This window comes from Manis pentadactyla, chromosome 11 (genome assembly GCF_030020395.1).
Source record: "Manis pentadactyla isolate mManPen7 chromosome 11, mManPen7.hap1, whole genome shotgun sequence".
NCBI classification, from domain to species: Eukaryota; Metazoa; Chordata; class Mammalia; order Pholidota; family Manidae; genus Manis; species Manis pentadactyla.
The window spans coordinates 1,254,947-1,280,686 of NC_080029.1; the positions used below are offsets into that span (position 1 = coordinate 1,254,947).

At 65.2% G+C, this 25,740-nt stretch overlaps 1 protein-coding gene across 5 annotated transcripts; it reads left to right on the forward strand.

The window, feature by feature from the left end:
- Nucleotides 1–4: 4 nt before the first annotated feature.
- On the forward strand, nt 5–22,325 carry AKT1 (AKT serine/threonine kinase 1). 5 transcript variants are annotated; one of them, XM_036882461.2, is made up of 14 exons: nt 1,014–1,153; nt 3,601–3,728; nt 14,633–14,761; nt 16,562–16,673; nt 16,854–17,001; nt 17,422–17,553; nt 17,627–17,692; nt 18,724–18,792; nt 18,921–19,046; nt 19,120–19,248; nt 19,329–19,543; nt 19,901–19,988; nt 21,061–21,163; nt 21,468–22,325. In XM_036882461.2, exons 2-14 carry the CDS (start codon nt 3,683–3,685, stop codon nt 21,545–21,547), a joined length of 1,443 nt encoding a protein of 480 aa, XP_036738356.2. In that variant the 5' UTR covers nt 1,014–1,153; nt 3,601–3,682; the 3' UTR covers nt 21,548–22,325. The 5 variants fall into 5 exon arrangements, 4 of the variants coding, with proteins under 4 accessions (XP_036738356.2, XP_057344061.1, XP_036738357.2 ...); XM_036882462.2 differs by lacking the exon at nt 1,014–1,153 and adding an exon at nt 2,493–2,512; XM_057488078.1 differs by lacking the exon at nt 14,633–14,761.
- The last annotated feature ends 3,415 nt before the right edge of the window (nt 22,326–25,740 follow it).

The following is a 25,740-nucleotide window of genomic DNA, read 5'->3' on the forward strand; positions in this document are numbered from 1 at the left end:
CAGCTTGGGGGCCACAGGCATGGGGGAAGGGAAGCTGTTGGAGAAAGTGCTGGCTCTGGCCCAGGGCCAGGGCCCAAGGAGGGCTCAGGGGTGGGACATCTCACGCAGTGCCCTAAGACTCAGCAGGAGGAAGTGCAGCCCCTCTGCGCTGCTGCCCCGCAGCTGCCCCAGGGAATGTGGGTGCCCGGGGCCCAGGGGGCTAGCAGGGAGTCTGGGCTGCCCGGACGGGCACAGCCCTTCTCTCCGGTCGGGGCAGCTCGGGGCAGGCACCAGGGGGCGCCCCTCCACTGCGCTTTCCGTCACCACACGAAGCCCCCACCCACTTGTGTGGTCGCTGTGTGTCAGAACCCTCCTGCTGGGAGAGGACAAGCCCTCGGAAGCCACCCTCCAGGGATGGCGGCCTGAACCCTCCCTCCGGGGCCCAGCCCAGGGTCAGGCCCACGGGAGGCCTCAGCAGCAGGCGGACCGCCAGACGGCCGCCCGGCTCCCCTCAGCCCGCTTTGCCTTCCCTCCCCTGTGCCACCTCTCGCCAGCCTTCCGGCCCACCCAGTCGCCCCGGCGGGCCTGCACTCGCTGGCAGGGCCCTGGATCGGGCCTGGGACGGCCGTCTCGGCCGCTCCCTCCCGGCCCCCGGCGTGGGGCGACCCCCCACCCCCGAACACCCGGCTCCCACACCGCGGGGGCGGCGGTCCGGGATTCGCCCCGGTCCGGCCCCTTCGACACGGTCGCTGCGGAGCCGGGCCCAGAAGCGCCGGGAGCCGAGGCCGGCGAGGCTGGCGGGGGACAACGGCTGGCCGCCCGCCGCGCGCTCCCGCGCCGCGCCCCGGCCCCGACTCGCACTGGGGGCGCCCCGGGCGGCGGAGGCGGATGTGGGCGGGCGGCCGGGGCGGGGAGAGGGCGGGCCGGCGGCGGCGGCGGGACCGAGCGCGGCGGGCGGGCGGCCGGCCCAGCGCAGCCAGCGAGGCCAGCGCAGCCGGAGGACCGAGCCGCGGCCGCGCACGAGCACCGGGCCCGGCGGCGCGCAGGCCCGCCGAGCAACGGCCGCCGCGGCCTCCTGCCCGGCCCCGCCCGGCGGGCGCGCGGGGATGCGGAGCGGCGGGCGGCGGAGGCCGCGGCCCGGCTAGGCCCGCTCTCGCGCCGGACGCCGCGCCCGGTGAGTCCCCGCGCGCCCGCCGCCTGCCGCGCCGCCGGGCCCGGGTCTCCCCCCGCGGCCCGGCCGCTTTGTTCCCGGCCGGCGGGGCCGGGGTCGGGACGCGGGCCGCGCGCAGCCGGAGTGAAGGCGCGGGAGCAGGAAGTGGCCGAGCGCGGCCTGGGCGGGGAGCGCGCGGGCCCGGCCGGCGGCGGGGGTGCGGGCGCCGGCCCCGGCCTCCCCCATGACCTTGGGGAGGCTGCTCGCCCGGCGAGGCCCAGGCTGGGGTGGAGGGGCGCGGCCGGGGCCGGGGAGGTGCTCGGGGGCCTCGGGAACAGGCTCGGCCCAGCCGTCTTTCAAGTTTGTGGGTGGGCGCTTGGAAGGAGACCCCGTTTTCCCATAGACAAAAAGTTGTGCAGGGTGGCGAGCCGCCCAGGCCAGCCTCCGAAGGGCTGCCAACCCTCCCGGAACTGCGTCCTCACCGGCTGGGCTCCCGAGGAGCCGCCCTCCCCTTCCAGAGGCCGGGCCCGAGGGCGGCTGGGGCCGGAACGGGGCATCAGGGGCAGGGGGGACTTGTTCCTGAGGATCGCTGTGCTGGGCAGAGTCCGGGGCAGGGCCCGGTGCTGTGTGGCCAGCCCCCTACGTTCATCCCCAGGCCCTGGCCGACTGACCGCCTTGGGGCCCCTGGTCCGAGGGAAGGGCGAGCGCGTTGGTGGCGGCCTGGCCCCTGCCCCCCAGCTGACACACAGTTCGCAAAGCAGTGCTTTGGAGGCCGAGGGAGGGGGCCCTTTCAGAGCATAGACTATTTTTTTTTAAGCTGTGACTTGAATAGTAATAGCAATACTACGTGTTTACGGGAAAGGCACTGACAGTACAGAAGCAGGGGGAATGGAGGCCCCTGTGTCCCACCGGCCCTGTGCCCAGAGGCAGCCCCGGCGCTGGCTTGCTGGGTTCGTTTCTGTGCAGATGCACACCACCCTGTGTGTGCGCAGATATATTTTTACGCACCGGGTTCTCGACAGCTGTCTGACTCTGTCAGCAGCAGGCCCTGCTTGGGGTGGCGTGGGGAGGAGGAGGGGGACGGGGACATCCAGAGGTCTTTGAGTCCAGCCCTCTGCCTCCAGGCCACGCCCAAGCAAGTGTCCCCAGGGCTCCTGAGCCTGCCTACCCCCTCGGAGCCCTGTCCTCAGGGGCGTCTTCCTCCAGCCTCGGTGCTGTGAGCCTGCCGAGGGTCCGCAGTGGGAGTCCTCCGCCCCTAAGCGCATCTTCTCTGTCCCCGCACCACACAAGGCGGGGTCTTCCTGCCCTTCTGAATTTGACTAAGACAGTCCGTCCAGAGCGACCTTCCCTGGTGCCTAGCCCCTGCTTCAGGAGGCCAGTAAGGTGGGCTGCGCGAGGGTGTCTAGGCCGCAGTAGGGAGATCCATGTTGGGTTCATTCCAGGAGTCCTCAGGGGCCCTCCCCGTCTGGGGGTTCCAGAGGGGAGTCTCTGGACCTGCCCTCAGGAGTGCCTGTCTGGGGTGTGTGGCAAAAGACTGCTCATGGGAAGAGTGCTATTCCCTGAGATGCCCAGAATGGGTGATGTGGGCACTGGGTTTTGAGGGATGTCCAGGAGTTCATCCATCAGGCAAGCGATGGGGAGGGCCGTTCAGGATCAATGGCCAAAGTGTCTGCTCAAGAGACGGTGGCTGGTGGGCCACTGTGGGGCAGGCATTTTTACAGTCCCCCGCCTGCCACCTCGGTTGCTGCCTGAATGCCATAATTATGGGTCTGTAACTACCCCGGACTGGGGGCTTCTTCCAGGCAAGACCTGTGTGAACCTCTCTCTGTCCCCAGCACCCAGGGCTGAGCCTGGCAAAACCAGAGGTGCCTGGTACCTGTTGGCTGAATGAATGAACAGGATTCAGATCAGCAGGGGCCCTGTGGGTTAGGAGGGGCTTGGGGTTTCTTGGAGGAGATTTTTCATGTCATTCTGGAGGGATCTGGGCTCTCCTCTGTGCTAGCCGTCTGCGCTCCTGGCCCTGCCTGCTTCATGTTTGAATTTCCTTTTCCACCCTGGGGCAGGGAGGGGAAGTCCTGTACCCCTGCCATAGGACCCCCAGCCTGTGGGTGGGAACACCATGGACAGGGAGAACGGGGCACCTTCCGGTGGGGCTTGGGGAGGCTGAGCCGGGTGAGCCGAATCAGTCGGCAGGTGCTGGAGGAGGTGGCCTCTGTGGGTTGGCAGGTGGGAGGCTGAGATACATCGGGAGCACTTCTGTGGATGGGAGTGATTTGTGCAAAGGTCAGAGGAGGGCTAGGTGAGGGGGAGCAGGCTCTGAGGGCTTGGAGGCCCGGGGCGGGTGGCAGGGAGCTTGAAGCCCAGGCAGAGGGGCATCTCGGACTGGGCGAGAGGGCGTCGTCCCAGGCTGAGACGCCAGGTGCAGCGGGCCTCCCGGACACAGCCTCACCCCTTCCCTTTGCCTCCTCCAGCTGGTGGGCGGCAGGGAGGCCCTGCTGAGAGGGGACCAGGAGAGGCGCCCTGGCTGCCCCGGCCCCCTGGAGCCCGGGCACCATGAACGACGGGGCCATCGTAAAGGAGGGCTGGCTGCACAAACGAGGTCAGTGCCTGCCAGGGCTGGGCCTGGGGTGGGGGTCCCGGGGCCGGCCTGCAGACCGGCCTCAGGTGGTGGGGTGGAGGGCATGGCCTCATGGGACCTTCTGAGGCCCTGAGGCCTGGCCTGCAGCCTGTGAGGCCAGCTGGTCGAGTGGCCACTCCTGCCTCTCCTGCTTTCCTGGAAGGCAGTGAGGACACAGGCTGTCCCAAGGCCTGACTCGCTGGCAGCCGGGGCCCTGCCTGAGGGCTCCTGAGGGCAGGGCAGGGCTGCGTGGCCTGCCGGGTGCCTGCCTGAGCCCAGACTGTGGCTGTGGGGGTGCTCCCACCACCCAGGGGCCCAGCCGGGTGTGCTTATGCCGGAGCTGCAGAGGCCCGCGCCCGCCCAGTCCTGTCTTCTCACTCGCGTGGCCCGAGCCCAGGGAGGGCCTCAGCCAGAAGCTGGTGGCTGGGAGCTGTGGCCTGGCAGCCCCCCAGCCTTGCCCACAGCCCCTTGCCCCGTGCCCTTGGCCGTTCAGGGACTGAGCAGTGGGTGAATGGACAAGCCTCACGTCCAGATGCCCCGGGCAAGTCCCCCCCTGCTGCTCCAGGGAGAGCATTGGCCACCCCCAGCCTCCTCTTCTCACAGACCTGTTCCCTCAGAAGCCCTGATGACCCCACACCAGTTAGCCGCCAGCCCCACCTCAGGCATGCCTTCTAGCAGATGGCATGAGGGTCTCCCTCTCCGCACCCCAGGATCCTTTATATAGGCTGTTGGGAAGGGAACCTCAAACAGATGGAGCAAGCAGGGAGGGCTGGTGAAGGTGGGTGCCATGGGTGAGTTTTGTGGGGTGCAGAGAAGCTCCCCAGTAGAGGTCTGGAGGCAAGGGAGAGACAAGGGGACACATGGTGGGTGCTGCAGAGCACCCGAAGCAGGGGATCAAGGATGTGGTCAGCCATGTGTTTTTAGAGCTTTGGCAGCTGCAGGGAAGGTGGTGTGCTGGCTGGAGACAAGGCGAGGAGGCTGCAGGGGCCTGTAGTTCTTGGGGAGCCTGGCGTGCCCCATGGCCTCCTGCATCTGCCTGGCTCCTTGACCCCTCCCTCCGGAGTCCCGCCCCTGTGCCTGGCGCCCCCTCTGTCAGGATTTCTCTGTGTCCGCCTCACCTCCTAGTCCCCTTTGGAGCAGGGACCTCCCCCTTCCTTCCTCCACCGCCAGGGCCCCTGTTCCTCTCTTCTGTGCTTGGAGGCAGCAAAAGAATACAGTCCCCTACCTGGAACCAGTGCCTTTTAATCCTTGGCAAATGTTTATTGATTGACTGTTAGATTAAGGGCTGGCCCGTGACATGCCTGGGCCTCAGGGCTGTCCCGCCCCTGTTACTGGGCCATCCACTGGCCATCATTAGTGCCCCTCTGATGGGTGAATTTCAGTGTCCCATACCACTCAGGTATGCACCTTCTGAAGGGATGGGGAGGATGACATGTTGGGCCCAGTGAGGCCTCCAGAGAGCTGGGTTTGAACCTGTTACGGCTGCCCTATCACTGCGTCCCTCTCCAAGGGCAAGTCTGTTGAGCCCCTGGCGCTTGATTTCTCCCCGTCTATACAATGGGAATGGCGGTGGAGAAAGGACCGGTAGAGCATGTGGTTTGGGGGCCCTAAGTCAGGATGCAGCAGCGCTAGGCCTGTCACCTGGCCCCAGCTTCAAGCCAGGAGAGAGGGTCTAAAGCCCCCAGCGCCCCTGAGCTTCACCTCCAACTCCAGCCTGTGTGCCAGCATCGGCAGGGTGTGGTGTGGGGGACGGCTGGCATGCCGGGGGCCACGGCCTCTCTTGCACGCTGGGCGGGCACCTGCCTTGTGCAGGTAGGTGGGTGTCCCACCTGGGCCAGGACCCCGTGCCTCTACTCCCCTTCCCCGTCTTGTCCTCCCTGCTGCCCTCCTGCCTGACCATCTGCCTTTTACTAGTCTGCTGCTCCCATAGACGTTTGCCCCCTTCCTGTGCACTAGACTTTGGGGCAGGCAGAAGGGCGGGGTCACGTGGCTGAGGGGTGCGAGTTGGCTGGTTTGGAGTCAGATGTGGGGGAGTCAAGGATGGCCAAGGTTGGAGGCCCCCGGGGGCACCTTTCCCAGGAGGGAGCAGGACCCGAGTTCTCTTTTCGGGGTGGGGAGCATTAGGGTTTGTCGTGGCCTGCAGGCGTGAGCAACCCCCGGCTGACAGCAGGGGCAGGTGGGAGAATCCTTCCTGGGCGTGCCTGGCAGCTAGGGTGTGCCCGCCCGGAGCGGGCCTCGCCAAGGTTCCTTGTCCCACCCAGCCACTGAGGAGGGTCCCGCTTCCTTGCCACCCCTCCAAGAGGCCTCCCTGACCCCTCCTGGCTGATCCTCTGCCCCAGTGGCCACCTCTGGGACAGCATGGAGGAGAGCGCTGGAGGAGGGAGATGAGGCCTCTATGTGGCGGCTCTGGGTGGGGTGGGCAGAGGGCTCTATCTGCAGCAAGGGTTTGAGGCCCTGTTCCTCTCCGCATGCTGGCCAGGCCCCTCCCTCGGCCAGGGTCAGATTCCGAGTAGGGGAGGGAGGGGACTGGGACTGTCCTCCAGGGCCTAGCCTCTCACGGACCCCAGAGGTCCCGGCCCAGGGGCACTTCCACTCCTCTTGCCACTGTGGGCCCCAGTGCTGCTGGGGATGGGGGCCTGTACCAGCCTGTTCTGCTGCGTCTGCCCCCAGTCCAGTCCGGGGCCTGGCACACAAGGAGTGATAGTGTCTCCAGGGCCTGTGTGGGCGTCCAGGCGATGGCCGAGGGGGTGGTGGCCAGCATCAGTGTAGGGCACCCTGCCCCTCTGGAGAGCTACCCGAGGCCGCTTCCCGGGGATCCTGACCCTGTGTGCTCTGGGTTGTGCTCAAGTTCCAGCCCAGCGCTAACCTGCTGCAGGGCCCAGGCAGCACCCGTGGGCCTCAGTGTCCCCTTTTGTCCTGTGGGGAGCTGCTCCCCAGGAGTCGGGGCTCAAGCTGCTGAAGGCTTGGGAGGCAGCAGGTGGGCTGGGCTGGGAGGGGCCTGCTGGGACCTTGCAGATATCTGGCAGGATGGGTGGATGTCCTGAGCTGTGAATGGGTGTCCCAGAGACGGGCAGGCTTCCTGAACTAAAGCTGGATGCTGCATGCCCTGAGTGACAGGCAGACACCCAAGCACTGGGTGGCTGAGCTGAGCTCCAGCCAGTGGACCTGAGGGCTGGGGGCTCAGTGTTGCTCAAAAATTCACATTCTCGAAGATCTGGTCTTTTGTGCACACTCACCTGATTTTTGAAGACTGACAGTTTAAAAAATGAACCCTATTCCAGGAGCCCATGCAGCTGTTTCAGGTGTCCCCCCGAGGCCTGCCTGCTGGCTGCAGCCCACCCTTAGCAGCTACGCTGGCAGAGCACCCCTCTCCCCACACTGGGTCCCGCTCTCAGAGCTTGTGCTGTGGACACCATCCTCCTTGGTGTCCCCGAGCTACAAACAGGCCGCCTGGACTGCGTGGGCCAGGAGAGGGGTGTGGGGCAGCAAGAATGTTGGCCACAGGTTGGCGGAGCAGCTCTGAACTTAGGAGACGGGCCTAGGGAGTGGCCTGGGGGCATCCCTGGATTCCTGCAGGTGGCTGCTGGCTGGTGGGGACCCAGCAGAGGAGTGGGCCTGTCTGGCCGCGGGGGCTGGGGTGGGGTTGAAGCAGGCCTGCGGGACCCTGCTCGGAAGGGATGGCCTGCCAGGTCTGTGTGCAGGACAGAGCCCGCGTCTGCCCATTCAGCTTCATCCCCAGGAGCGGCAGCTGGCCTGGACCACGTTGCCAGAGCTTAGTAGGCCCAGCGCCTTACCCTGCCCCACCCTGAGCCCACTGCTAGCACGGACCCTCCCTCAGTCCCAGGCCCTTGCTGCTCCCTGGGGGGCAGGTCCCAGGTGTCCTGGTGGGCGGAGAGTGGATGGGGCCGTGGCCCCTCACACCTCCCTCCAAGTGTCTTGCTTCCTGCCAAGGTATGGGCATTACCTGCCCGCCACATGGCGCTCAGATGGAGAGACAGCAGTTATACCTGGCTGGCACAGATCTGTTGCCCCACACCAGGTCCTGGGGAGGGGGGCGCTAGGCAGGTTGCAGCCTGGCTCCTCTGTGGAGGTGGGAGCGGCTTTGCCAACACCAGGGACCCCAAGCCTGTGGGAGCCTGTTCAGCCCACTTTGCAAAATGCCGCGCAGGGTGGATGGTTTGTGTGCATGTGGAAGCTGCCGCATGCCCTGCTGGAGTAAGGGGCTCAGCAGGACCCCTGTGGGAGGGAGCTGCTCCCCTTACTGGGCACCCAGGGCTGGAGGGCAGGGCCGCCCTGGGCCTCCACACTTCAGTTCCCCTGGCTGACAGTGGTGCGGGTTGTGGGGATGGCCCCAGGTCTCTGTCCGGTAGAGCCACCGGTGGGTGGGTGTGACTTTGCATCCGTGAACTGTCCCCGTAAACTGCCCCTGGGCAGGTTGGTGCTGGGCCAGGGCCAAGGGCCAGAGGCCTCGGCTCTGAGGGTCTGTGCTTGGGGGCTTGGATACCCGTCCCTGGAAGCGGGCTCCAGGCTCCAGGCAAGCCAGCCAGTGTGGGGGCCATTTCCTGTTTCCAGCACGTTGAGTTCTCCCTTCAAAACAAGCAACAAAAGAGGAAGCTTGGGTGGCCTCGTGCTGGGGGTGAAGGGTCACTGCCCACCCCAGCCCTGGGTCCTGGGCCCATGCCTGGTAGGCCCCAGAGTAGGGGGGGCGCTCCTGCCTCCTTCCTGGCTGCCCTGCAGTGGGCGGAACTTAATGGGGGTTCACAAGGAGGGGAGGGGCTGATGGCCTCTGCTGACTTCCTGGCTGCCCTGGTAGCACAGTGCACATTGTACAGAGGACGACTAAGGCCTGAAGCAAGGCATTGGAATGGCTGGGCACGGCCCTGAGACCCAGGCCCAGGTCCCCACCCTCCGCCAGCTCTCAGGAGAGGCCCAGGCTGGGTTGCATCAGGCCAGGTTCTCAGAAGCGCCGTGGGAAGGCAGGGGATGGGAACTCTTCTCGGCCGAGGCTGGCGTCCTCTCTCTCCAGGCGCACCTGGCCGGGTGCGGGGCGGCACCCAGCCCCACAGACCATGCTGCAGCTGGAGCCAGGGGCTGGCCTCCAAGCCTGTTCCCCAGGGATGCCCCGCGTGGGCAGATGGCCCAGACCCGGCCCCAGGCAGCCCAGAGGCCTCAGCTGTGGTCCACTGGGGATGGGCTTTCCGGGGCTCTGGGGGTGCTTGGCTGAGACCGGGGGTGGGGGGCTCACACTGGCAGGCCTCGAGGAGGGGCCCTCTGGCTGCCGAGGGGCTGGTGCACCGGGCTGGGGGAGCAGGGGCAGCTAGCTGGAGTTTGGGGGCTGTGACCAGCATGTGCAGGTCTGGCTCAAGGCTGGGTTGGGTGTGGCAGGGGGCGGTGAGGTGGCAGGGCTGGGGGTTGGGGGTTGCAGTCAGCAGCCGTGTCAGGAGGAGGTGACAGAGAGAGCACCGTTCCAGCCAGGCCTCAAAGTCTCCGTGACTCTCCTGCCGAGGATGTAGCTCCAGGTTAAGGCAAAAATGCACGAGAATCAGCGGCTTTCCCGTGGCTACTGTGGAGGACAGTCTCTCCTGGGGGTGTCGGGGACCGAGGCCCATATCCATGGTCAGTGCTGGGAGCCCACTGCCCCACCAGGACAGGCTCGGGGGAGGCTGGGGGTCACCTGGACACCAGGGTCCTTGCCTCTGTCCCCTCTGAGAGTCTGCGTGGAGGGGTTGGGTAGGGCTGGTGCCTGTGTGCTGCCCCCTACAACCAGAGCCCTGGAAGGAGCCTCCTAGGGCAACCCTCCTGCCCTTCCCGAGGGCTGTGCCCCCCCCCCCCACCCAGGGAGGGCTGGCTGCCACTCCTTGCCCTCCCTGCCCTGGTGCCTTTCTTGGTTTGGTCTGTCCTGGGTTCCTGGCACAGGCATGGGGTGTGTCCCTTGGGAAATGTTCTGGAAAGCCAGAACTTGTATGTCTTGTGGTTTCAGGCAGGGGCTTTCTGAGGGCCTGAGCCAGGACTGGGGAGTCAGGTGCCCCGTCTCTGGAGGCCTGTGACCCAAGAGGCCAGCAGGTGGGGAAGCTGCACTCCACCTCCCAGCCCCCCAGGAAAGTGTAGACCCCCCTGGATGCCCACTCCTCCATGTGGAAGGAGGTGTGGCTGCCCTGAACCAACCCAGCACTCCTGAGCCCCATGTGGGGAGGGCGGATGAGGCAGGCGACTCACAGTCCCTGGTTCCGCCGTCAAGCAGGAAGGCCCCGAGGTCACAGCCTGGTGCCTGTGGGCTGTAGGCTGGGGGCAGGGGGAACAGGGGTGCAAGGTGGAATGCAGTCCAGGGGCTCCACCATGCCCGCCTCTGCTACTGAAGCACAGCGCAAAGCCTGGGGCCACTTCACTCCGTCCTGCTTCCCCAGGACAGAGCCTGCTTGGGGCCTCCAGCCAGCCTCCCCCAAACTGCCCCCCCACAACAGCCACCTGCAGATCACCTCGACTGGACGTCGGCCATGGAAACCCTGCTTCCTCCTTGGGCACGTCATCCATCCCACAGGCCAGAAAAAGGGGCCACTGAGTCCCACTTGGCTTGGTCCCCACAGCCCCTGCCCTGGTCCAGTGGCCTGGACACCCACCACCACCCTCCTAGTCTCTGGCCACAGCGCAGCTTACTCAGCGGCCCCTCGGCCTTGACCACAACCCCATGCACGTGTCCTTCCCCACATGTCGGCTCCTGCCGGGCCGGGAGTGGACACCTCCCTCTTCTCCATCCACACCGGCCACATGTGCCCTGCTCCCCCGAGGGCCCTGTGAGTGCCGACCCCAGAAGGGCTGAGGCCTGAGCCGGTGGGTGGCTCGCCTCAGACCCAGGCTTTGCCTGGGTGGCAGTGTGCCCCTGTGCTCCCCGTGCCCCAGCACTGGCTCCTGAGGCCCCCGGGCTTTCGTGTCGGTCAGTGGCCTAGTGCCCTGCTGGTGGGACGGGGACACGGGCAGAGGACTGGCGGGCTGGACCCTTGAGGTGACCTGTGCCCGCTGCCCGCCCTTCCCGGTGGGCGGTGGACGGGCCGCTGTCAGCACGGCCGTCTGCTCACTGTGCCGGAGAAGGTAAATGGGCGCCCGGCAGCTGTCGGTGTGCGATGGATGAGCGGGCGGCGGGGGACTGCGCGGTGGCCGCTGTCAGCTGGCGCCCGCTCCCCGGGCCTGCTGGGGCTCACTTTGCTGTGGAGAAACAGCTCGGCGCCTCCTGGCACCCTGCCAAGCCACCGCCTGCCACTGCTCCACCACTGTGGCGAAGTGTTTATCCAGCAGTTTCCCCGAACTGGGGGCTTGGAGACAGTGTGCACAGAGCTCAGGGTGTGGTGGCCGGGTGGGCCATGGTGGCCAGGGGAACCGGGGTCGGGTGTCGTGTGACTGGTGCTGGGGCTTTGACATGCCTGGCAGCATGGGCCTGGGATGGCGTGTGCTGAGGGAGCCCGCATCCGGTGTGCCCTCCAGGCCTGTGCACAGCAGGCCCCAGCCCCCGGGTTGGGGTGCTTTGACCCATGGTGTGGCCTGGGGACACATGGCTGGGAGATGTGAAGAGTACGGCCCCTTAGCCTGTGCCTGTCTTGTCCCCAAGCCCTGGCCATGTGGCCCCTTTGGGGTGATTTGGGCTGTGGGAGGTCAGGGCTGCTGGCTAGGAATCCCCATTACTCGGGGGCCTCCAGCCCATCCCGGGGTGAGCAGGGCTGGTAGGGGGGCCCTCCTGTCGGAGGACACCTGGGACTCTGAACAGGCCAAGACTGGGAGCCGAGGGGCCCTGGAGGGGCAGGAGGAGGATGGGCAGCCCTGGTGTGGGCACAGGAGCTGCTGAGCCTGCAGCCCACAGCCCCATCCTGCCCAGGGCCCCGCCTTCTCAGGCCTGGAGCCCTCACTGCAGGTGGGCTGCATGCATGGGGTTGGAGGTTCAGCAGTGCACAGGTCCCCTTCCCTGTGGCTGGGCAGGACGTGGTCCTGGAGGGGTGGGTGTGGCCCCCTGCTCACCCTGGCCCAGGGCTGAGTGAACCCCAGGGGGACCTGCCCTGCCTGCCTGTCCTCCCAGGGACAGACCCTCTGGTTGGTGGGGGGCACCAGGTCCCCGGCTTGGCCATGGTGCTCATCTCCTGGCCTTGCATATCAGTGCCTGGAAGGGAAGCCTTCATGCTCCCCACTATCAGCAATGGCTGATGTGTATGTCTGCCCCCCACTGCCTCCCCAGGACCCCAGTGCAGGGATGGCCCACTGGTGTCTGGGCACTGGGGGTCACCCTTTCCACTCACCCCAGGTCTGGTAATGAGTGGGGCCCTAGGGCCCTATCTGGGCTGGCCACCTGTCCTGTGTCCTGTCTGGGCTAAACTCATTCAGATGCAAGCTGTGGGTCAGGCTGCAGGTGGCCTTGCTGGTGGCCCTTGACTGACCCCCTGGCTGGACCTCTGCAGGAGAAACGGGGTCTGTGCATCTTGGCGCCTTGGCCCTGGCTGCCCTAGCCCCCGGGGTCCCCACTCCTCCCCAAGGGGTGTGTGCCCACCACCAAGGGGGAGGGCTGAGAGAAGCCGCCTGCTCTGGCCCTTGTGGTCACCTGTGTGCTGTCTGGCTCCTGGGCTTGGCCATGGGGGGTGCAGGCGGGGACAGTGCAGGGCTGACCCTGGCACCCCTCAGTGCCCTGGTCTGGGGCTGGTGGAAGGTTCACAGACCATCCCCCTGGTCCCTCCCTGAGAGGTCAGTGGGGTTGGGTGCCTGCCCCACAGCTTCTTCTCAATGAGTGCCATCCCCCCTCAACCCAGTTCTGGGGTGTGGCTAAGGGGTGAAAGCTGATAGCAGGTGTAAGGTCACAGGGCAGGCGGTCCTGTGTGCTTAGCAGCTCTGGCACCCCCATTGCAGGGATCCTGGACCCCAGTGGATGATGGCCTCACACATGGTGGGGAACTGAGATCTAGTCTGTGCTCAGTCCTGCCGAGTGCATGAGGCTGGTGTATGGACACCGCTGTGCGGCACACACATGCCAACTGTATGCATGGGGTGCAGCGCTTGGGGGCTGCGCTGGGCAGAGGGTTTGGGGAGGCTCGGTGGCAGTTGGTGAATCAAGATGGATTTTGGGGGCTGTGCGGATGAGGTGCTTATCGCCCCCCTGCTCAGTTAGCATCCTGGGGAGCGGCAGCTGGCAGGGTGGAAGGCACTCCATCAGGGGCCGACAGCTCCAGACTGGCGCGCAGGCGGGTGGGATGAGCAGCAGGCGGCCTGGGACGCACTGGTGGGCCGTGCATGGCCCCTGAGCCTGCTCTGCTGGTGCCCGCCCGCTGCACGGGCAGGAAAGGGGTGCAGGGCGCCTGGGAGGCTGGGAGGGGTACCAGGGGCGTGGGTATGGGTGCAGGGGGCACCCAGGCGGGGGAGCAGCCAGCATCCCAAGGCAGCCCACCACAGCCTTCCTAGCCAACTGTCCTCAGAGCCTGGCAGGGCTCAGCAGAGGTGGTGGAGCCCCTCCTAAATGCTGTTGGGGGCAGGTTACTGGCCACGGCTTGGGAGCTCCCTGTGCTGGTGGTGATCCTACCTGGAGCTGGGGACACAGGCCTAAGGGTGGGCTGCCTGAGGAAGGGTGTTGGGAGCGGCCTGGGTCCTGCAAAGCCAGGCCTGGGCCTCGGAGGCCACACCGAGAGGTGCTTGGTTGGGAGGGGGCTGGGGAGGAAGGAGCTGACCACATGGCGGGTGGTCCTGGATGGGGCCTTTGCCTGTCCGCCACACCCCTCGGGGTCCCATGTCCAGGGTTCAGCTTGAGGAGGGGAAATCCCCAGCCCAGAGCTCAGGGACCCCAGCCCCCTCTGGGCCCTCTGCCCAGCGGCCCTTCTGATGAAGTAGTTGCCTGTTAGTAAGTTCTCTGTTGTTCAAACTCCTTGCTCTGCGAAATGTAAATGAAGTGTTTTTCTCTGGGTGTCAGGATGAAAAATGACAGTCGCTGGGAATATCACAGAGGACATCTGCTCTGACTCTTAAGTGTGAATGTCTGTTTACGGCTGATGTTGCAAAACTTCAGGGAAAAGTGTCCTGGGTACTTGGGTGTCCCCGGGCGGGTATGCGGGGGGTCCAGGGTGGCATGTCTCAGCTGGAGGGCTGCGCGGCCACCTCCCAGGGCAGGGTTGCCCATAGTACCCACAGCAGTCTCTGGGCCCCGGACAGTGAGTGTTGTCACGTGGTGGCAGGGGATCTGTTCCGAGTGCCCAGCCTAGGCAGGTGCGGGATGTGTGCTGTACATGGGCCAGGCGAGCTAGAGAGGCCCCTCTGCATAGGTGCCGTCTCACCGCTGGATGCCAGGCCCCGTGCTCTTGGCCAGGGCCATCTGCGGTGGGCGGCCCGCTTGCCGTCACTGTTGTGATTGTTTGGCTACTCTTGGACCTATTGGCTCTGCACCACCTCCTCCAGGAAGGCCCTCTGGACTGGGCTAGTCTTCTGTCAGTTCTGCCCCCTTCTCCTAGGTCCAGGTGCCCACATGGCTCTCTTTCCAGCACAGAAGGTGGGGTGGACTCTTCATCAGAGGCCAGGAGGGGCTCCCAGGCCACAGAGCAGACAGGGCGAGCTAGCTTGAGAGTGGGGTGGAGGAGCCTAGGGTCGGGACCAGGACCCCACAGTGGGCACTGCGCTCCCCACCCTGAACAGCAACCCGACATGGACCCTGGGGGTCTCCCACTTAATAAGCCTGTCCCACAGTAAGTGTACCTTCCCTCCCACCCCCCATCTGCCCTGGTGGGAATCAGAGTCAGTGCCCTCTTGTTGGGGCATCCTAGGCACACCTATTCTGGCATAGCCCCCTGCCGGTCGCCCACAGGGACGGGGGTCTGTGGGGGACGGAAGCGGGGTCTGGCAGCTGTGGCCCCTCACTGCCCGGGCATCCTCAGGGGAGTACATCAAGACCTGGCGGCCCCGGTACTTCCTTCTCAAGAGTGACGGCACCTTCATCGGCTACAAGGAGCGGCCGCAGGACGTGGACCAGCGCGAGTGTCCCCTCAACAACTTCTCTGTGGCACGTAAGTGGGCCTGTCCTGGGCAAACGGGCAGGAGGAACCCCTGGGCCTCTGTCTCAGGGGCCGGCAGTCTGCCAGGGACCAGGCTGAGCAGCGCTGAATCTGAGTCGCCTTGGGGACCAGTTAGTGGCCGGCCCTGGCTGGGGTGGGTGGGGGCATGTCTGTGCAGTCGCCGGCCAACAGGGGCCCGTCCTCCACTGGGGTCCACTTGGAGCCTGCCAGGGTCTCTCTGCTGAAGCAGGAAGAGAGGCGGGAAGAGAGTACATGAGGGACACCCAGCTTCTGAGAGTCTCTGTCACCCCCGCGAGAAGCCTGTGGCTCTCCCGAGGAAGGTTCTCAGAGGCCTGGATGCTCAGCTGGGGGCTGGGGCGGGGCAGGGGGTGGGGCTTAAGGTGGGGGTGGGGCGGGGACTGGGGCAGGGGCTGGAGGCGGGGGCTGGGGGCTGGGGCGGGGACTGGGAGCTGCCCCACCCATGGGATGGGTAAGTCAGCACAGCCAGGCTGTGACATCTCACAAAGCTGGACAAACTTTTTAAAATTATGTGCTTCTGTAGCTGCTCTTGTACCTACAAGGGGATCAGTAGGTGTGGCTTTACGGCTGGGGCTGTGCCCGGGGATGGGCGGGTGGGTGGGATGCAGGGCCAGGCAGGATCTGACCCTGGCCCCATTCATGGTGTAATGCCCTGGAGCCCAACTGTGCCCAGGGGCTGGCCTGGGCTTATTAAGTGTGAGAGCCCCAGGGTCCATGTCGGGTTGCTGTTCAGGGTGGGGAGCGCAGTGCCCACTGTGGGGTCCTGGTCCCGACCCTAGGCTCCTCCACCCCACTCTCAGGCTAGCTCGCCCTGTCTGCTCTGTGGCCTGGGAGTCCCTCCTGGCCTCCAGGCCTGGCAGTCGACTTCCTTGTGCTCAGCCAGAGCTGAGCTAGCTGCTAGGGTCCAGACACTGGGATGGCAGAAGCCCCTGCCCTGGCCCCGTGGCCCCCTCTTGCTTCCCAGAAGCCCTCAGGGACCCCTCACTCGTACCCCTCCTGTCCCGGCACATCGCCCTGGCCCTGCAGGTGTGTCCATGGTCCAGGTGTGTGTGTGTTCCTGGTGCACATGTGTGCTCCAGTGTGAGTGCTCCCCGGCCTGTTTGCCCATTTCTGCACCTCTGTGCATCTGGACTCCAGGGAGGACATCGCATTGGGTGGGGCATGTCCTCCAGCTACCTGCCAGGACAAGCAGCCTCTCTGAAGGGTGCCACACTAGCCTGCACCCTGGGATTTGTCCTGGGGTAGGGGGCAGTCTGTGTAGCTGGGAAAGTAGCAGACGTTCGTGCCGAGGTGGGGCAAACTGCTGCTTTCCCAGAGGCCCCTCCTGTGGGCCCCCCTCTGGGCCCCCCCGTACTTCACACTGGCCCATCAAGGACTGTTGGCCCCCCACCCCCACCCCACGCTGTGGCGGCCCAGAGACTGAAGGAAGGCCTCGGGAGGCGGTGACGGTTGGGGCTGACGTGAGCCCGCCTCAGACACACCCGCGGGGAGCCGCACGGCCCCGGAGCGGTGTCCGAGCCTGAGCGGAGGCCCAGCCCTCAACTACCCCCTTTACCCGGACGGAACAGGCCTGCAGGAGTGGGCTAGGGCTTCCCGGGGCCCCGGGCCGGGTCTGGGCCGCCTGTCCGAGGACAGGGGCAGGTCCGGAGCAGGGCGTGGGCGGGGCTCTACGCGGACGGGGCGGGGCCTCGTGCGCCCGTGGGCGGGTCCGGAGCCGGCGTGAGCGGCCTGGGGCGGGGCGTGCTCCGACCGCGCTGGCTCCGCCCTCCCCAGAGTGCCAGCTGATGAAGACGGAGCGGCCCAGGCCCAACACGTTCATCATCCGGTGCCTGCAGTGGACCACGGTCATCGAGCGCACCTTCCACGTGGAGACCCCCGAGGAGCGGTAAGGCCTGGTGCGGCCCCCCCGGCCCATTGTAGAGACCGCTGGCCCAGGTCCTCGCCGGCAGGGTCGCAACCCTGCTGGGGGCCGGGGCCCCGGGGTCCCCAGTGTGCAGGGCCCTGAGCATGTACGGCTGTCCCAGGCCGCGGGGCGGGCTGGGCGCCTCACCTGAGCACCCGGCAGGGAGGAGTGGACCACTGCCATCCAGACGGTGGCCGATGGGCTCAAGCGGCAGGAGGAGGAGTTGATGGACTTCCGGTCGGCGTCGCCCGGGGACAACTCTGGGGCCGAGGAGATGGAGGTGTCCCTGGCCAAGCCCAAGCACCGCGTGGTGAGGCCTGTGCCCCTGCCTTAGCGGAGCCCGGGGGTCCCAGGGTCCCGTCGCAGGTTCCCAGGAGGGCCCCGTGCTCGGTCCCGACCCCACTTGGCTCTCTCCCTGTGGACAGCACGGGCCGATCGGCCGTATGTCCGAGTGAGGTAGGGACGTGAGGATTCTGAAAGGCGCCCCCCCCCGCTGTCACTCCCACCCTCCCCTGAACCCCAGCGCCCGGGTTGGGACGTACCGCCCACCCGTCCTTCTCCCAAGTCCCAGACTTGATGGCCCCGCCAGGCCTGTGGTGAGCGGGAGGGGCCGCCTGTGCCCAGCCCCAAGGTCAGCGTGGCGGCCCTGGGCCCCTGTGATCTGCAGTGCTGGTGGGCAGTGGGCTGTCAGCTGCTGCTCTGACCCGGTGCCTGCCCACTGCCCCTCCAGACCATGAATGAGTTTGAGTACCTGAAGCTTCTGGGCAAAGGCACCTTTGGGAAGGTGATCCTGGTGAAGGAGAAGGCCACGGGCCGCTACTACGCCATGAAGATCCTGAAGAAGGAGGTCATCGTGGCCAAGGTAGGGCCGGGGGGTGCCGGGGGGGCGGGGCGTGGACGGGGACACGTGCAGGGGCTCACAGCCTGTCCTGCAGGACGAGGTGGCCCACACGCTCACGGAGAACCGCGTCCTGCAGAACTCCCGGCACCCCTTCCTGACAGTGAGTGGCCTTGGTCATCTGCTGGGTCCCCTGGTGGGGCCCGTCCCTTCTGTGCCCCGTGGGCTGGGGCCAGGCGGGCAGTCACAGCAGCCCGTCTGTAAGGCAGAGTTTCACGTGCGTCGTGACTCAGGCTGACAGCGGGCAGGTCTCCAGGGAGGTGCCTGCTGCCCCAGTGCACAAAGGGCGGGTGGCCTGGGTCTCCCTCTGCTCGTCCTGAGGCCCTGGGAGGCCCTAGACTCCCTGTCCCTTCATCACACAGCCTTCTGGTTGCTTTTCCTTTGAGGCTCAAGCCAGGTGAGACCCTGTCCCGAGAGGGACTTGGCCCAGAGGAAGTGTATGGAAATTCGTGAGCCTTTGGGCGCACCAAGGAGAGAGTGGGCTGTTTGCCAGGCGCTGCCATCCCCGGGAGGCCTGGACACACCCCCACACCAAGGGCCTCGCTCTCAGGCCTGGGGCGATCGGGCTGGCCTTGGGGGTCTTGCTGGGCCCCTGCAGCGCCCTGCTGCATCCCACTCAGCACAGCCTCCCTCGGCCCAGGGGCCACCTGACCCAGGGCAGGGGACTGCCTTCTGAAAACATTTTCTCACGAAAAGGTCAGCTGCTTTCAAAGCAGTGAATGCGTTTTCCACCAGAACTCGTTAATTATGCGCCCCTGCCTCATCTGCCCCTTGGCTCTGGCTGAAGGACTTGAGGATGAGTCCAGGCTTCATGCCCTCCTCCTCCTCCACCTTTGAGCGTGTCCCCACAGCCATGACACGGTGGTTGCACTGGCCAGAGATCCCCGGGTCGGCCCTCCTGTGGGGTGCCGTGGGGACAGGGTGTGGGAGCTGTAGCCTCCTGGAACCGGGGGGCACTCCAGCTGCCACCAGCTCATCGGTGGTGGCATTCTGCTGCCCCGAGGCCTGCCCTGCAGGGAGTCTCTGCTTGTTCGGGGAATAGGCCCGCCTCTGAGGTCCTGACTCGCCTGCGCCCCTCGCTGCGGGTATGCCTGTCCAGCCCGAGGGCGTGGTCCCAGCCCTGCTTCCCCACAGGCCCTGAAGTACTCCTTCCAGACCCACGACCGCCTCTGCTTCGTCATGGAGTACGCCAACGGGGGCGAGGTGAGCCCTCCCTGAGCGCGGCGGCCCCTCCCCGCACGGGACAGCCTGTGCTCCTGCCTGCGCCCCAGCGAGGCCGTGGGGGTGGGACGGGCCCCCGCCGCGTGCTCCTCAGGCCCCCTGTCCTGCAGCTCTTCTTCCACCTGTCCCGGGAGCGGGTGTTCCCCGAGGACCGGGCCCGCTTCTACGGTGCCGAGATCGTGTCGGCCCTGGACTACCTGCACTCGGAGAAGAACGTGGTCTACCGCGACCTCAAGGTGGGCGCCGGGCGGGGGGCGCCGGGCGGGGCTGGAGGCGGAGGGGTGGGCACTGATGCGGGGCCGCCTGCAGCTGGAGAACCTCATGCTGGACAAGGACGGGCACATCAAGATCACGGACTTCGGCCTGTGCAAGGAGGGCATCAAGGACGGTGCCACCATGAAGACCTTCTGCGGGACGCCCGAGTACCTGGCCCCCGAGGTGCGCGCCTGCTGCTGCCCCCAGGGACTGGGGGTGCCGAGGCCGCGGCAGCCTGTGACCCTGGGCCCCTGCGTCCCCAGGTGCTGGAGGACAACGACTACGGCCGGGCGGTGGACTGGTGGGGGCTGGGCGTGGTCATGTACGAGATGATGTGCGGCCGCCTGCCCTTCTACAACCAGGACCACGAGAAGCTCTTCGAGCTCATCCTCATGGGGGAGATCCGCTTCCCGCGCACGCTCAGCCCCGAGGCCAAGTCCCTGCTCTCGGGGCTGCTCAAGAAGGACCCCAAGCAGAGGTGAGCCGCTCCGGCTCCCTGCCCAGCCCTCAGTGCCCCCGGGCAGGATTGGTGCTGCCCAGGCCTTCCCAGTGGCCAGCGTGTCATGTCCTGGCCTGGGCCCCGGGCAGGCTGGGGCTGGACGGGCCCCTCACAGCTGTCTGGGGGACCCTGCCCCTCGGCACGGTGCATACCACAGCCGCCCAGAGAGGCCACGCCGTTCCTGGTGCCCTGGCCACAGTGCCCCACCTGGGGGCTGTGCTGGCCGGCGCTGCCCAGCAGCCCGACCTCACCTAGCAGGAGGGCCCGACAAACGGTCTGAGCCCTGGGTGGGCGGTGGCTGTGCTGCCATCACCGTTGCCTCCGTGTCCTTGGCAGGCTTGGTGGGGGTTCCGAGGATGCCAAGGAGATAATGCAGCACCGCTTCTTTGCCGGCATCACGTGGCAGGACGTGTACGAGAAGAAGGTGGGTGGGGCCTGGCCACCTCGGGGGCATGACCCCCGCCAGGCCCTGACCAAAGACTCCAGTAGCTCAGGTCAGGGCTGGGGGGCAGCTGGCATGCCCATCCCACCCCCGCCACGCAGTCTCCTTACAGCCACCCTTATGTGTGTCCTGGGCAGCCTGACTCAGCCAGGCTGTCCCGCTGCTCGAGCAGAGAGTGAGGCTGGCCGGGGCACTCACCACTCGTCTGTCCTCTCCCTGCTTCACAGACGGGGGCCCTGCAGGGGGCCCCGAGGGTCGGGATGGAGGAAGGCCTGGCCCCATCCTCATCTGGCTGCAGAGCTAGGCAGGAGGGGTTTGAGGGCCTGTCAAGGCTGGGCTTGGCTGGAACAGCTGGCTGGGGCCGGCACAGGGCGCTGACCGGCTGCTCCATGGGACCCCTCTCAGAGATGCGGCGGGCCCCTCCACTTGGCTGGCTTTGGCCTCTGTCCCCGGGGCCTGTGGGAGGCACTGCAGCCCCAGCAGCCCATCACTCCTGGCAATGCACTGGCCCAGGTGGGTTGAAGGACTGTGGGGACGGGACTGTCCCTCCATCACGAGTCACGGAATGGAGCCCTGGGCAGCTGGGCCAAGTGGTCTGGTCAGGAAGGGTGTGCCAGGGGAGGGTGCTGGGAACCCAGCCTGGGCACCTGTCCCACCTGTCCTGTGGCGTCCCTCTTCATCCCCTCCCCAGATTTTAGGAAGTTAGAAGAATAAGAAAGCTGGAAAAAGGGAGAGGAAAATGGGCTTGTTCTCTTCCGCCTGGGGGCTGGGTGGGCTTCCCGTAGAGGTGGGCTGCACTACCTCCTGTCACCCAAAGGGGCTGCTGTGGGGACAGCAGGGCTGAGGGGCAGGTCCCCAGGTCCACCACTGCCTGTCCTGGGTTGCCTTCCCAGAACTTTCTCACGTGTGGAGATGGCAGCCCCTTTCCCGGGTGCCAGCACGGCACCAGAGGACGTGGGGTGGCTCAAGCGGGCCCACCTTCCTGGGGGAGGGCCTGTTGGTGCGCCACCGTGCAGTGCGCAGCCAGGACGGTGACCGGCCCCCCTCCCTGCAGCTGAGTCCACCCTTCAAGCCCCAGGTCACGTCGGAGACGGACACCAGGTATTTTGATGAGGAGTTCACGGCCCAGATGATCACCATCACGCCGCCTGACCAAGGTGAGGGTGGCCCACCTCCCTGCTGACCTGACCCCAAGCTGGCGGCGTCCCTCTCCCCAGAAAACAGCGCAGGGGCTGCCCTCAGCAGAGGCCTGCTGTGCTCAGCGCTTTAATGAAAAGTGTCCCTTTGGAGGGTGGCGATGGGGGCGGGAGGGCGGCTGTCCCGTCCCTGGCATTGTGAGGGTCAGGGGCCATGAAGTCCAGACGTGGACTCTGGGGGTGAGCCTGCAGGGACCTGCCTCAGTTTCCGCAGACGTGTGGTGGCTGTGCTCCTGGGGTCTGAGCTGTGCCCCTGCCCCCACAGATGACCACATGGAGGGCGTGGACAGCGAGCGGAGACCCCACTTTCCCCAGTTCTCCTACTCGGCCAGTGGCACAGCCTGAGGAGGGTCAGCCACGTGCTCCAGATGATGGCCTCACCGCGATGCAATGGGAAGGAAGCCAGCCCCAATGATCTGTATTCGATGTTTTTATAGGAACTGCGCCGCTCCTGCGAGCACGGATGGTTTCGTGGGCAGGGCTGTCTTCCTTGAGGGCTGCGGCCTCCCGACCAGCTGGGATGGGAGGAAAATTGTCCACATTTTCTTCTTAATTTATTTCATCCAGTTCTCCAGAACAATTAGATTCATGTAGAAAAACAAGGACTTCTACAGCCACGTGCAGCTGGGGTTCTGGGTGGGCCCCGTCCCACAGCTGGCTACCACCCGTCTCAGCTCAGCCGGGGGGGCCAGGGGCGACCTGGTGCGGTCTGCTGGCCCGGCCCCCGCTTCCTCAGGGTGGGGCCCTCAGCGCTGAGGCCGAGGAGTGGGCGGCCTGGGACTCGCCTTGACAGACGGGAACAAGGCTGAAATTGTTGCTGTGTATTATGCTGTCTACCTGCATCTGGGGGTTTTTAATCTTAGGAGGAAGTCCCTCCCTCTCACCCCTCTTTTCCCTCTGGGACCGGCTCCCCTGATGGCTTCCCCATACCACTTGTCCTGAATAGCTTCACCGCGCCATGCGCTCCAGCCCGCCTCACCAGACGCCCATGGGGAGGGCCCTCACTGTGCCCTCCACGCCCCAGGCCAGACGCCACACCGCACATGGCAGTTTTTACATTCAACTTGAGTATTTTTACTACGAGACTTTCCCTCCAAATTCTTCAATAAAAATTGCTTTTCAACTTTGTGTGGCTTGTTTTGCTGGGTGGTGGGTGAAGGGGCATGCAGGCTGGCCCCCGCCTGGGGAGACTCCGTGCTTCCTGCCTGCCTGCATCTAGGGTCAGCCTCTGAGTGAAGGTGTCCCTCCGGCTCCGGCAGGACTCGCTGGAAGGGGGAGGTGTCCTGGTTGGCCAGGTTCCCAGCCAGCTACAGCCCAGCCCTGTGCCCCTGCAGAAGCATCTGCCCAGCAGTCCTGTCCATCCAGCAGACCCTGACCGCCACGGAAGTCTGAGACCCCACAGGGCCCAGAGCCGGCCGGGGCTGAGCCACAGGCAGGACTCTGGGTCCCAGGGAGGCCAGAGTGGGTGCCCTGCAGGTCACACCATCAGGGACGGCGGGTGGAAGGGCTCCAGCACTGGAACCGGTCTGGAGCCCCAGCGCCCCGCGGGCTGTGCTGTGGGCACCACCTAGTGGACGCCTGGCTATGTTCACTAAGCGTGGCGAGGAGCCAGCGGCCAAGCAGGCACTGCGGGGCAGAGTGAGGGGTGCCCACAGAGCCGGGGCCTCAGCGTCCTCATCACTCAAGGGGACTCCGCCCTACTGGGATGCCCCGACATTTATAGGGCCTGGGGCAGGGGCTGCCTGTCTATTCAGGCTCCAGGGCGGTTGGTTCTCATTCCAAGACATTCCCTGGGGTGGGGTGGCCGCCCCCCTCTGCTGGGGGGAATGCCTGTGAAGAGCTCCGGTGAGGCACGTCCGGGTCAGCCCCCAGCTCTCTGGTTCACCCCTCATCCCGTTTGAAAGCCTGTGAATTATGTATCACACTGGTACACAGCTTTTCTGGAAACCACAAACAGCAAACATCACACATCACGATGCTCTGGAGGTAAGAGACCTCCAGATTTCAGATGCCCACGGGAGCCCTGAGCACGGCTGGCGGGGTGTGGGACAGTGCACATCCGAAGACACTGGGGTGGTTCTTCAGTAGATTACACCCAGAATCACGTGTGACCAGCAGCCCCTCCTGGATACCCGCACAGGAGGGCTGAAAGCGAGGTCTTGGAGAGAGATGGGCACACCGTGCTCACAGCAAGATTCACTACAGCCACATGGCATTCTGGACGGATGAGCCTGTCACCCCCATGCGGGGTGCTACCCAGCCTTCCAGACAGGAGTCCTGACACCTGCTACAACGTGGCTGGGCACTGAGGAGGTCAGGCTGAGTGAAGCAGGCAGGCACCAAAGGACACGTCCCATGTGGTCTCACACGAGGGACCCACAGTGGGCAGGTCCACAGGGACAGAAAGCCGGGGGAGGGGGGCTGCCAGGGGCTGGGGAGTCAGTGTCTAACAGGGACAGGGGTTCAGTTTTAAAAAACGAGACATCTGCGAATGGATGGTGGGGATGTGTGCTGAATACCACTGAGCTGGCACTGAGAAATGGTTAAGATGAAGAATTTGCTATGCATTTTAACACAATAAAAAGGAACCACTGACCGCATATTGTAGAAAGCAAAGAACAGTGATCCCCTTCCATTATCCTCAAACTCTGAACAAAGCAGTAGATGTGGTGTGGGAAACCGGTTGGGCCTTTGAAGCTGCAGTGGGGTGTCAGGAGGGGACCAGCTGGCCAGGCTGAGGGGCTGCTCCTTCCCACGGGACCCCCTTCAGTGACAGACGCCTTAGTCACTGGTTCCCGCAGTGGCTTCCAGTTCACAGGTGTGTGCACGATCGTGTCCTGCTCCAGCACGGCATCCCAGGCGGGCGGAGCCACGAAGGAAAGTGAGAAATGGTGGGTGGGCACACCCAAGGAAACGTGGCCTCCCGGGAGGCTGGGGCCTGCAGGGAGGCCAACCGCGATGGGCCCACGTCCCTCCCGTTGTCCTGCACCCAATCTTTCCCACACGAGGATGGCTGGGGAGGGACAGGAACGTAGAACAGACATGGTTTTAGCATGCAGACTGCCCGCGTTCTGGCTGACTTGTGCTTCAAAGACAGCAGCGTCCAGCAAGGGGCTGCCAGACGGGTGGGTCTCTGCTGCTGTGCTGCACCTGCTCGCCGGGCGCACCCCCAGGAGACACCGCCCCGACTCCATGCAGAGACCACTGTGCCTTTCAACAGATACTCGCTCCATTCTCTTCTTTTTCCTGTTTTTAGGCTTCTTAAAGTGAGTCTCTTGCAGACAACATGGATTTGGGTTTTGCTTTTTGTTTTTTAGATGGCCTAACGATTTCTGTCCCTGGTCGAGGTGTTCAGACCATGGACACTGCATGTGACTGGTCAGGGCTGAGCCCAAGTGCCACCTTGCATTTTTCTGTGTCCTGTTTGCTCTTTGCTCCTCTCCTCTTTCTGCCATGTTTTTAATTAAGCAAGTATTTTTTGAACCTCCCACTTCATCTCCTTTATTTCGAGTTCACCAGTTTTCGCAGGTGTGCTCTGGGCCTCATCAAGAACGCACACCACATTTGGACTATCTTTTGAGGGATGCACAGAGCCCAGCCGGCAGCTTCACGATCGGCGGGCACCCCCCCCCACGCTCATCTGAGCCCGCCCTCCAGGGGCACCGGGGCGGGTCCCGCACGGGCCTGGCGCAGCCCCCGGTCCGCTCTCTGTGCTGTCCTCACGCTATTTCCACACCAGTATCGAAACCCCCAAAGTACATCTTTACTTTTTTTGCTTTAAATTGTCTATTGTTAATATTTCAAATACATTTTCATTGGCAAAATATATGTAAAGTTTATTATTTTAGCTGCTTTAAAGTGTGCAGTTCAGTGGTATTAAAATGTATGTTGTGCGACCTCCACATCATCATCTTCAGAACTTGACTCCCCAAACCGGAGCCCCATCCCCACTAGGCTGCCTCCCCAGAGCAGACCCCGCTCCCCCGCTCCCCCGGGACCCAGATGAGCCCAGAAGCTCCCGCGCAGCTCCACCCAGGCAGTCCCTCCGCGGGTCCCCACTCTGCCCATGGGAGCCCGGACCCTGGGCCCGCTCCAACCCATCTCCTGGCTTTCCAGTACAAATCAGCACCCTGCGTCCCTCAAACCGGCTGGTGCCCCACCATACGCCCTGGATGCTGCCCTCCAACTCGGTGGGCTCCCAGGCCCCTGGGCTGAGGCAGCGAAGGACAGGCCCCCAGAGGGCGGGGACCACCAGTCCACCCAGGGCCCTGCCACACAGACACCCACGACAGTGGGAGGGCCCCAGAAGGGGCATTACTGTGGCATTTCAGGGGGTCTGGGACACCACCCCACCCTGGGAGGCACACTGGCACAGGGCTCCCAGCTCACCGTCAGGTGCCCTGGGCTCAGGCCTGGGGGCCGGTCTGCACCAGGCTTGGGTCTGTTTTCCCCTCTGAAACAGGGATGGCCAGGAACGCAGCTTCCAGGGAACTCTATATGCCACACGTGAGACCCGGGTGCTGAGGGCCTGCACAGCC